This window comes from Sebastes fasciatus, chromosome 14 (genome assembly GCF_043250625.1).
Source record: "Sebastes fasciatus isolate fSebFas1 chromosome 14, fSebFas1.pri, whole genome shotgun sequence".
NCBI lineage: Eukaryota > Metazoa > Chordata > Actinopteri > Perciformes > Sebastidae > Sebastes > Sebastes fasciatus.
In genome coordinates, this window is record NC_133808.1 from 33,337,104 (window position 1) to 33,351,362 (window position 14,259).

General features: G+C 22.2%; 1 protein-coding gene across 4 annotated transcripts in view; it reads right to left on the minus strand.

The window, feature by feature from the left end:
- gtdc1 (glycosyltransferase-like domain containing 1) overlaps positions 1-14,259 on the minus strand; it is a 58,792-nt gene that overhangs the window by 5,645 nt on the left and 38,888 nt on the right. For all 4 annotated transcript variants that reach the window (XR_012597004.1, XM_074658007.1, XM_074658005.1 and 1 more), the window contains one exon: positions 855-964. Coding sequence is in view for 3 of the 4 variants with exons in the window: in XM_074658007.1 (XP_074514108.1) it covers positions 855-964 (110 nt within the window). In the remaining variant the exon portion in view is untranslated. The remainder of the gene's footprint in view (positions 1-854; positions 965-14,259) is intronic.

Sequence of the window (14,259 nt, forward strand, 5' to 3'; positions counted from 1 at the left end):
CACACATTATGATTATTATTATCATCACAGCATCATCAACATCATCAGCCGACCTCTGACCTCTGACCTCCATCATCTAATAACACACAACACACCCTCAGAGGAAGAGAAGAGGAGGAGGAAGAGACGTCAGAGGACACTTCATCAGACTGATGAGATGAAGAAGATGAAGCAGACCAGAGCCTCCAGGTGAGACCAGACCCTCCAGGTGAGACCAGACCAGAGCCTCCAGGTGAGACCAGACCCTCCAGGTGAGACCAGACCCACCAGGTGAGACCAGACCCTCCAGGTGAGACCAGACCCTCCAGGTGAGACCAGACCCTCCCAGATCAGGACATCGTCAGGTCTTAGAAATAGTAGTGATGCACCGATAACACTTCTATTCAGACCTATTTGACCGATTTCAGACATTTGGGTACTCTCTGATACCGAGTACCGATACCGAGTACCGATACGAGTACCGATACGAGTACCGATACAAGTACTTCTCTATGTCTAAAGACCCTCGTTAACAGCCAGCTGGAAGGTGTGAGCGACACACGGCAGGCTGGGGAGTCCCGCATACGAGGCGGTGCGCCGCCACCGGCTCTAGGTCGGCTTGGAAAGGCTCGGGGCGAAGGTGGCTCGCGGGGCCGTGGACAAAGTGTCACCGGGCCGGACTGTCCTCAGTGCGTGAGTCTACGCTGGGTTAACGTCACGCTGCCGTAAAGTGGCATCGGAGCCGCTTTGCGAGTACGAGTATATGAGCACAGTATCGGACCCGATACCGGTATAGGTGCATCCATATAAAGGTGTTATGAAGGTGTATGAAGGTGTTAAGGTTATAAAGGTGTTATAAAGGTGTGTTATAGTACCTGGAACATCAGTGAAGATCTCTCCGAGCACCGACAGGTGAAAGTTGACCTGTTTCTCCTTCAGTTTGATCAGAGTGGAGAAGAAGAGCTCAGGGTTCTTATCGTGCTCCCTGAACACACATCACATCACACATTAATATATACACTTTATATATATATATACAGAATATATATATACATGTAAACTTTACATGTTATTAACATTGTAAACTGTTATTATTAACATTGTAAACTGTTATTATTAACATTATTAACTGTTATTATTAACATTGTTAACTGTTATTATTAACATTATTAACTGTTATTATTAACATTATTAACTGTTATTATTTACATTATTAACTGTTATTATTAACATTATTAACTGTTATTATTAACATTGTAAACTGTTATTAACATTGTTAACTGTTATTATTAACATTATTAACTGTTATTATTAACATTATTAACTGTTATTATTAACATTATTAACTGTTATTATTAACATTGTTAACTGTTATTATTAACATTATTAACTGTTATTATTAACATTATTAACTGTTATTATTAACATTATTAACTGTTATTATTAACATTATTAACTGTTATTATTAACATTGTAAACTGTTATTATTAACATTATTAACTGTTATTATTAACATTATTAACTGTTATTATTAACATTATTAACTGTTATTATTAACATTATTAACTGTTATTATTAACATTGTTAACTGTTATTATTAACATTATTAACTGTTATTATTAACATTATTAACTGTTATTATTAACATTATTAACTGTTATTATTAACATTATTAACTGTTATTATTAACATTATTAACTGTTATTATTAATATTATTACAGTAAACTGTTTATAATTAACATTATTAACTGTTATTATTAACATTATTAACTGTTATTATTAACATTATTAACTGTTATTATTAACATTATTAACTGTTATTATTAACATTATTAACTGTTATTATTAACATTGTAAACTGTTATTATTAACATTATTAACTGTTATTATTAACATTATTAACTGTTATTATATTTAATTATATATATATAACTGTTATTATTAACATTATTAACTGTTATTATTAACATTATTAACTGTTATTATTAACATTGTTAACTGTTATTATTAACATTATTAACTGTTATTATTAACATTATTAACTGTTATTATTAACATTATTAACTGTTATTATTAACATTGTAAACTGTTATTATTAACATTATTAACTGTTATTATTAACATTATTAACTGTTATTATTAACATTATTAACTGTTATTATTAACATTATTAACTGTTATTATTAACATTATTAACTGTTATTATTAACATTGTTAACTGTTATTATTAACATTATTAACTGTTATTATTAACATTATTAACTGTTATTATTAACATTGTAAACTGTTATTATTAACATTATTAACTGTTATTATTAACATTGTAAACTGTTATTATTAACATTATTAACTGTTATTATTAACATGTTGACTGTTGGTTAACTGTTATTATTAACATTATTTAACTGTTATTATTAACATTGTAAACTGTTATTATTAACATTATTAACTGTTATTATTAACATTATTAACTGTTATTATTAACATTATAAACTGTTATTATTAACATTATTAACTGTTATTATTAACATTATTAACTGTTATTATTAACATTGTAAACTGTTATTATTAACATTATTAACTGTTATTATTAACATTGTTAACTGTTATTATTAACATATGTTATTATTAACATTATTAACTGTTATTATTAACATTGTTAACTGTTATTATTAACATTATTAACTGTTATTATTAACATTTAACTGTTATTATTAACATTATTAACTGTTATTATTAACATTGTTAACTGTTATTATTAACATAGTTATCTGTTATTATTAACATTGTTAACTGTTGTTAACTGTACTGTTATTAACATAGTTAACTGTTATTATTAACATTATTAACTGTTATTATTAACATAGTTAACTGTTATTATTAACATTGTTAACTGTTATTATTAACATTGTTAACTGTTATTATTAACTATTAACATTGTTAACTGTTATTATTAACATTGTTAACTGTTATTATTAACATAGTTATCCGTTATTATTAACATTGTTAACTGTTGTTAACTGTTATTATTAACATTATTAACTGTTATTATTAACATAGTTAACTGTTATTAACATTGTTAACTGTTATTATTAACATTATTAACTGTTATTATTAACATTATTAACTGTTATTATTAACATTATTAACTGTTATTATTAACATTGTAAACTGTTATTATTAACATAGTTATCTGTTATTATTAACATTATTAACTGTTATTATTAACATTATTAACTGTTATTATTAACATTATTAACTGTTATTATTAACATTGTAAACTGTTATTATTAACATTGTTAACTGTTATTATTAACATTATTAACTGTTATTATTAACATTGTAAACTGTTATTATTAACATTATTAACTGTTATTATTAACATTATTAACTGTTATTATTAACATTGTTAACTGTTATTATTAACATTATTAACTGTTATTATTAACATTATTAACTGTTATTATTAACATTATTAACTGTTATTATTAACATTAACTGTTATTATTAACATTGTAAACTGTTATTATTAACATTATTAACTGTTATTATTAACATTATTAACTGTTATTATTAACATTATTAACTGTTATTATTAACATTATTAACTGTTATTATTAACATTGTTAACTGTTATTATTAACATTGTAAACTGTTATTATTAACATTATTAACTGTTATTATTAACATTGTTAACTGTTATTATTAACATTATTAACTGTTATTATTAACATTATTAACTGTTATTATTAACATTATTAACTGTTATTATTAACATTGTAAACTGTTATTATTAACATTATTAACTGTTATTATTAACATTATTAACTGTTATTATTTACATTATTAACTGTTATTATTAACATTATTAACTGTTATTATTAACATTGTAAACTGTTATTAACATTGTTAACTGTTATTATTAACATTATTAACTGTTATTATTAACATTATTAACTGTTATTATTAACATTATTAACTGTTATTATTAACATTATTAACTGTTATTATTAACATTGTTAACTGTTATTATTAACATTATTAACTGTTATTATTAACATTATTAACTGTTATTATTAACATTATTAACTGTTATTATTAACATTATTAACTGTTATTATTAACATTGTAAACTGTTATTATTAACATTATTAACTGTTATTATTAACATTATTAACTGTTATTATTAACATTATTAACTGTTATTATTAACATTATTAACTGTTATTATTAACATTGTTAACTGTTATTATTAACATTATTAACTGTTATTATTAACATTATTAACTGTTATTATTAACATTATTAACTGTTATTATTAACATTGTAAACTGTTATTATTAACATTATTAACTGTTATTATTAACATTATTAACTGTTATTATTAACATTATTAACTGTTATTATTAACATTGTAAACTGTTATTAACATTGTTAACTGTTATTATTAACATTATTAACTGTTATTATTAACATTGTAAACTGTTATTATTAACATTATTAACTGTTATTATTAACATTATTAACTGTTATTATTAACATTGTTAACTGTTATTATTAACATTATTAACTGTTATTATTAACATTATTAACTGTTATTATTAACATTATTAACTGTTATTATTAACATTATTAACTGTTATTATTAACATTGTAAACTGTTATTATTAACATTATTAACTGTTATTATTAACATTAACTGTTATTATTAACATTATTAACTGTTATTATTAACATTGTTAACTGTTATTATTAACATTATTAACTGTTATTATTAACATTATTAACTGTTATTATTTACATTATTAACTGTTATTATTAACATTATTAACTGTTATTATTAACATTGTAAACTGTTATTAACATTGTTAACTGTTATTATTAACATTATTAACTGTTATTATTAACATTATTAACTGTTATTATTAACATTATTAACTGTTATTATTAACATTATTAACTGTTATTATTAACATTGTTAACTGTTATTATTAACATTATTAACTGTTATTATTAACATTATTAACTGTTATTATTAACATTATTAACTGTTATTATTAACATTATTAACTGTTATTATTAACATTATTAACTGTTATTATTAACATTGTAAACTGTTATTATTAACATTATTAACTGTTATTATTAACATTATTAACTGTTATTATTAACATTATTAACTGTTATTATTAACATTATTAACTGTTATTATTAACATTGTTAACTGTTATTATTAACATTATTAACTGTTATTATTAACATTATTAACTGTTATTATTAACATTATTAACTTATTATTAACATTGTAAACTGTTATTATTAACATTATTAACTGTTATTATTAACATTATTAACTGTTATTATTAACATTATTAACTGTTATTATTAACATTATTAACTGTTATTATTAACATTATTAACTGTTATTATTAACATTGTAAACTGTTATTAACATTGTTAACTGTTATTATTAACATTATTAACTGTTATTATTAACATTGTAAACTGTTATTATTAACATTATTAACTGTTATTATTAACATTATTAACTGTTATTATTAACATTGTTAACTGTTATTATTAACATTATTAACTTTTATTATTAACATTATTAACTGTTATTATTAACATTATTAACTGTTATTATTAACATTATTAACTGTTATTATTAACATTGTAAACTGTTATTATTAACATTATTAACTGTTATTATTAACATTAACTGTTATTATTAACATTATTAACTGTTATTATTAACATTGTTAACTGTTATTATTAACATTATTAACTGTTATTATTAACATTATTAACTGTTATTATTACCATTGTTAACTGTTATTATTAACATTATTAACTGTTATTATTAACATTATTAACTGTTATTATTAACATTATTAACTGTTATTATTAACATTGTAAACTGTTATTATTAACATTATTAACTGTTATTATTAACATTATTAACTGTTATTATTAACATTATTAACTGTTATTATTAACATTGTAAACTGTTATTATTAACATTATTAACTGTTATTATTAACATTATTAACTGTTATTATTAACATTGTTAACTGTTATTATTAACATTATTAACTGTTATTATTAACATTATTAACTGTTATTATTAACATTATTAACTGTTATTATTAACATTGTAAACTGTTATTATTAACATTATTAACTGTTATTATTAACATTGTAAACTGTTATTATTAACATTATTAACTGTTATTATTAACATTATTAACTGTTATTATTAACATTATTAACTGTTATTATTAACATTATTAACTGTTATTATTAACATTGTAAACTGTTATTATTAACATAGTTATGTTATTATTAACATTATTAACTGTTATTAACATTGTAAACTGTTATTAACATAGTTATCTGTTATTATTAACATAGTTATCTGTTATTATTAACATTATTAACTGTTATTATTAACATTAACTGTTATTATTAACATTATTAACTGTTATTATTAACATTGTTAACTGTTATTATTAACATAGTTATCTGTTATTATTAACATTGTTAACTGTTGTTAACTGTTATTATTAACATTATTAACTGTTATTATTAACATAGTTATCTGTTATTATTAACATTGTTAACTGTTATTATTAACATTGTTAACTGTTATTATTAACATAGTTATCTGTTATTATTAACATTGTTAACTGTTGTTAACTGTTATTATTAACATTATTAACTGTTATTATTAACATAGTTAACTGTTATTAACATTGTTAACTGTTATTATTAACATTATTAACTGTTATTATTAACATTATTAACTGTTATTATTAACATTATTAACTGTTATTATTAACATTGTAAACTGTTATTATTAACATAGTTATCTGTTATTATTAACATTATTAACTGTTATTATTAACATTATTAACTGTTATTATTAACATTATTAACTGTTATTATTAACATTGTAAACTGTTATTATTAACATTGTTAACTGTTATTATTAACATTATTAACTGTTATTATTAACATTGTAAACTGTTATTATTAACATTATTAACTGTTATTATTAACATTGTTAACTGTTATTATTAACATTATTAACTGTTATTATTAACATTATTAACTGTTATTATTAACATTATTAACTGTTATTATTAACATTAACTGTTATTATTAACATTGTAAACTGTTATTATTAACATTATTAACTGTTATTATTAACATTATTAACTGTTATTATTAACATTATTAACTGTTATTATTAACATTATTAACTGTTATTATTAACATTGTAAACTGTTATTAACATTGTTAACTGTTATTATTAACATTATTAACTGTTATTATTAACATTGTAAACTGTTATTATTAACATTATTAACTGTTATTATTAACATTATTAACTGTTATTATTAACATTGTTAACTGTTATTATTAACATTATTAACTGTTATTATTAACATTATTAACTGTTATTATTAACATTATTAACTGTTATTATTAACATTATTAACTGTTATTATTAACATTGTAAACTGTTATTATTAACATTATTAACTGTTATTATTAACATTAACTGTTATTATTAACATTATTAACTGTTATTATTAACATTGTTAACTGTTATTATTAACATTATTAACTGTTATTATTAACATTATTAACTGTTATTATTACCATTGTTAACTGTTATTATTAACATTATTAACTGTTATTATTAACATTATTAACTGTTATTATTAACATTGTAAACTGTTATTATTAACATTATTAACTGTTATTATTAACATTATTAACTGTTATTATTAACATTATTAACTGTTATTATTAACATTGTAAACTGTTATTATTAACATTATTAACTGTTATTATTAACATTATTAACTGTTATTATTAACATTGTTAACTGTTATTATTAACATTATTAACTGTTATTATTAACATTATTAACTGTTATTATTAACATTATTAACTGTTATTATTAACATTGTAAACTGTTATTATTAACATTATTAACTGTTATTATTAACATTGTAAACTGTTATTATTAACATTATTAACTGTTATTATTAACATTGTAAACTGTTATTATTAACATTATTAACTGTTATTATTAACATTATTAACTGTTATTATTAACATTATTAACTGTTATTATTAACATTATTAACTGTTATTATTAACATTGTAAACTGTTATTATTAACATAGTTATGTTATTATTAACATTATTAACTGTTATTAACATTGTAAACTGTTATTAACATAGTTATCTGTTATTATTAACATTATTAACTGTTATTATTAACATTAACTGTTATTATTAACATTATTAACTGTTATTATTAACATTGTTAACTGTTATTATTAACATAGTTATCTGTTATTATTAACATTGTTAACTGTTGTTAACTGTTATTATTAACATTATTAACTGTTATTATTAACATAGTTATCTGTTATTATTAACATTGTTAACTGTTATTATTAACATTGTTAACTGTTATTATTAACATAGTTATCCGTTATTATTAACATTGTTAACTGTTGTTAACTGTTATTATTAACATTATTAACTGTTATTATTAACATTGTTAACTGTTATTATTAACATTGTTAACTGTTATTATTAACATTATTAACTGTTATTATTAACATTATTAACTGTTATTATTAACATTATTAACTGTTATTATTAACATTGTAAACTGTTATTATTAACATAGTTATCTGTTATTATTAACATTATTAACTGTTATTATTAACATTATTAACTGTTATTATTAACATTATTAACTGTTATTATTAACATTGTAAACTGTTATTATTAACATTGTTAACTGTTATTATTAACATTATTAACTGTTATTATTAACATTGTAAACTGTTATTATTAACATTATTAACTGTTATTATTAACATTATTAACTGTTATTATTAACATTGTTAACTGTTATTATTAACATTATTAACTGTTATTATTAACATTATTAACTGTTATTATTAACATTATTAACTGTTATTATTAACATTATTAACTGTTATTATTAACATTGTAAACTGTTATTATTAACATTATTAACTGTTATTATTAACATTATTAACTGTTATTATTAACATTATTAACTGTTATTATTAACATTATTAACTGTTATTATTAACATTGTAAACTGTTATTATTAACATTGTAAACTGTTATTATTAACATTATTAACTGTTATTATTAACATTGTAAACTGTTATTATTAACATTATTAACTGTTATTATTAACATTATTAACTGTTATTATTAACATTATTAATTGTTATTATTAACATTGTAAACTGTTATTATTAACATTATTAACTGTTATTATTAACATTGTTAACTGTTATTATTAACATTGTTAACTGTTATTATTAACATTATTAACTGTTATTATTAACATTGTAAACTGTTATTATTAACATTAACTGTTATTATTAACATTATTAACTGTTATTATTAACATTATTAACTGTTATTATTAACATTGTAAACTGTTATTAACATTATTAACTGTTATTATTAACATTATTAACTGTTATTATTAACATTATTAACTGTTATTATTAACATTATTAACTGTTATTATTAACATTGTTAACTGTTATTATTAACATTATTAACTGTTATTAACATTATTAACTGTTATTATTAACATTATTAACTGTTATTATTAACATTATTAACTGTTATTATTAACATTGTAAACTGTTATTATTAACATTATTAACTGTTATTATTAACATTGTAAACTGTTATTATTAACATTATTAACTGTTATTATTAACATTATTAACTGTTATTATTAACATTATTAACTGTTATTATTAACATTATTAACTGTTATTATTAACATTGTAAACTGTTATTATTAACATAGTTATCTGTTATTATTAACATTATTAACTGTTATTAACATTGTAAACTGTTATTAACATAGTTATCTGTTATTATTAACATTATTAACTGTTATTATTAACATTAACTGTTATTATTAACATTATTAACTGTTATTATTAACATTGTTAACTGTTATTATTAACATAGTTATCTGTTATTATTAACATTGTTAACTGTTGTTAACTGTTATTATTAACATTATTAACTGTTATTATTAACATAGTTATGTTATTATTAACATTGTTAACTGTTATTATTAACATTGTTAACTGTTATTATTAACATAGTTATCCGTTATTATTAACATTGTTAACTGTTGTTAACTGTTATTATTAACATTATTAACTGTTATTATTAACATAGTTAACTGTTGTTAACTGTTATTAACATTGTTAACTGTTATTATTAACATTATTAACTGTTATTATTAACATTATTAACTGTTATTATTAACATTATTAACTGTTATTATTAACATTGTAAACTGTTATTATTAACATAGTTATCTGTTATTATTAACATTATTAACTGTTATTATTAACATTATTAACTGTTATTATTAACATTATTAACTGTTATTATTAACATTGTAAACTGTTATTATTAACATTATTAACTGTTATTATTAACATTGTAAACTGTTATTATTAACATTATTAACTGTTATTATTAACATTGTAAACTGTTATTATTAACATTATTAACTGTTATTATTAACATTATTAACTGTTATTATTAACATTGTAAACTGTTATTATTAACATTGTTAACTGTTATTATTAACATTATTAACTGTTATTATTAACATTATTAACTGTTATTATTAACATTGTAAACTGTTATTAACATTATTAACTGTTATTATTAACATTATTAACTGTTATTATTAACATTATTAACTGTTATTATTAACATTGTAAACTGTTATTAACATAGTTATCTGTTATTATTAACATTATTAACTGTTATTATTAACATTGTAAACTGTTATTAACATAGTTATCTGTTATTATTAACATTATTAACTGTTATTATTAACATTAACTGTTATTATTAACATTATTAACTGTTATTATTAACATTGTTAACTGTTATTATTAACATAGTTATCTGTTATTATTAACATTGTTAACTGTTGTTAACTGTTATTATTAACATTATTAACTGTTATTATTAATATAGTTATCTGTTATTATTAACATTGTTAACTGTTATTATTAACATAGTTATCCGTTATTATTAACATTGTTAACTGTTGTTAACTGTTATTATTAACATTATTAACTGTTATTATTAACATAGTTAACTGTTGTTAACTGTTATTATTAACATTGTTAACTGTTATTATTAACATTGTTAACTGTTGTTAACTGTTATTATTAACATTATTAACTGTTATTAACATAGTTATCTGTTATTAACAACATAGTTATCTGTTATTATTAACATTGTTAACTGTTATTATTAACATTATTAACTGTTATTATTAACATAGTTATCTGTTATTAACAACATTATTATCTGTTATTATTAATATTAACTGTTATTAACTATTATTAATAGTATTAACATTATTAACTGTTATTAACATTATTAACATTGTTAACTGTTATTATTAACATTGTTAACTGTTATTATTAATATTAACTGTTATTAACTATTATTAATAGTATTAACATTATTAACTGTTATTAACATTATTAACATTGTTAACTGTTATTATTAACATTGTTAACTGTTATTATTAATATTAACTGTTATTAACTATTATTAATAGTATTAACATTATTAACTGTTATTAACATTATTAACATTGTTAACTGTTATTATTAACATTGTTAACTGTTATTATTAACATTATTATCTGTTATTATTAATATTAACTGTTATTAACTATTATTAATAGTATTAACATTATTAACTGTTATTAACATTATTAACATTGTTAACTGTTATTATTAACATTGTTAACTGTTATTATTAATATTAACTGTTATTAACTATTATTAATAGTATTAACATTATTAACTGTTATTAACATTATTAACATTGTTAACTGTTATTATTAACATTGTTAACTGTTATTATTAACATTGTTAACTGTTATTATTAACATTATTAACATTGTTAATCTGGTTTTAAATCACTGTGAAACACACCTGGACCACGGAGGACTAAATGTGATATATGAGTACATTTATAGAATCAATGTGACATTAATAAAATCTATTTGGGTTCTTTTAGAGTTCTAGAAACTAAATTATAAATTCTGGGTTCATCTTTCCTGATTTGAATGAAACATGTTGGTATGTTTTGTTAGGTTCCAGCTCTCTGGTCTTTATTACCGTTTTATTATCTCCTCTTTTAAATGTTCTCTGCTGTTATTGTCAGAGTTTTCTGGTGAAGCTTTTTTATTAATATTATTTATAATGAATCTAAAACTACTCATGTTATATTTCCCATGTGTCTTTCTGCTGCTTTATCAGCTGACTGCTGAGCTGTTGGTGGTCTGATCATTACTGCTGTTATTACAGTAGAACACATCTAATAATACTAATAATACTAATAATAATACTAATAATACTAATAATTAGGGTTATAGCCCCGAAGGGGCATAACCCTTCTAAGTTTGCTCCGATTTGTTATTATTCTTATTATTATTATTATTCGTTGTCTGCCGAATAGGCGCAATTTGCCGTGAGCTGGAATGAGCGAGAAACATGAAACTTTGCACACTAACTGGAAATGATGTGCAGCTGCTTCTCAAGAACTATGACCCCAATCGGCCACATGGTGCCGCTGTAATTAACGCCCAAACATGCGATTTTGGAAAGGCCACGCCCCGCACACCGTAAGTCCGACAGACTTGAAACTTGACACACATGTGCAGCTCCGTGTGATCTACAATAAAGCCTCTGGGACCACTAAAGTCCGCCTAACATTATTTTCCGCCATATTGGATTTTTTGAAAAACACATTTTTGACATCTCCTCCTAAACCGTTGGTCCGATTTCTACCAAATTTTCTGCGGATCATCATTGGACTAATGTCATCTAACGTTGCATAAAGCGTGTTGATACCTCATTGCGTTATGAATCTGTTGACCAACGAACTTTTCAATGGGAGGAGCTTAGCAGGAAATTGGCCATAATTCATGGACCATTAATCCAATCATCACAAATCTTGGTAGGTATCTTCAGTACGTGTTTGGGAATAGGCGTACCAAAGCATTTTCTGCTTGACCCATAGGGGGCGCCAAAACTGTCAAAAACTTATATCGCAAGATCCGGTGGACAGAATTTTATCAAATTTGATGCACATACTCTGGGGGCAAGTATTAACCAAGATCTGAAGTGTGATATTGATCGGTGCATGTGGGCGTGGCCTATTCAGCATTTTATGCTAAATTATGCATTTGCTCAATTTGCTGTGAGCTGGAACGAGCTAGAGACATGAAACTTGGTACCATAACTGTACATGATGTCATAATTCTTCACATAAAATATGAAAACAATTGGCCACATGGTGGCGCTATAAAAATTTTCACGGCCAGCCCCCTCACACCATAAGTCCCATCGATTAGAAATTTGACAGACATGTGCTGCTGAATGTGATTTACAAAAAAGTCTCTTGGACCACGAAAGTCCACTGACTAGATTTTCCGCCATGTTGAATTCTTTGAAAAACACATTTTTAACATCTCCTCCTAAACCGTAGGTCTGATTGCTGGCATATTTTCTGCGAATCATTATTGGACCAGGCTCATCAAAAGTTGCATAAAGCTTGTTGATATGTCATTGTGTTGTGAAGATATTGACCAATTCATTTTTAAGGGGCGGGCTCAGCACATCAATAGACCTAACTTCCCAAGCCTTTGGCCCATCGTCTCCAAATTTGCAGCATATGTTCACAAGAGCAGCTGAAACATCCGCTGAAAGTTTCATTCAAATCGGCGACTAGGGGGGCGCTTTGAGCGCGAAAGGCTATAACCCGCGAAATGCCGCTTGCGGCTTTAATTAGGGCCCGAGCACGAAAGTGCCAGGACCCAACGGTGTCCTGGCACGAAGTGCAAGGAACCTATTGTTTTTCTGCAGATTATTATTCTTTTTCCGCTGCAAGAACGCGTTTTTGACGACCTTAGCCATCCCCAAAACTCACGAAAAGTGGAGTATGCGTCAGAACTGGTGGGAAATTCAATGTTCTGGAGTGACTGGGCTCGGGTGTCTCCAGGGGGCTCCATAGCGCCCCCTAACGTACGCAGTTTTTCCGAGAAAGTTTCTTCGATCTTCACGAAATTCAAGTATGTCATTGCTCACGCCCTCATACCTGGATTAAATGATTTTGAGATTTCTCCGGCAAACAGG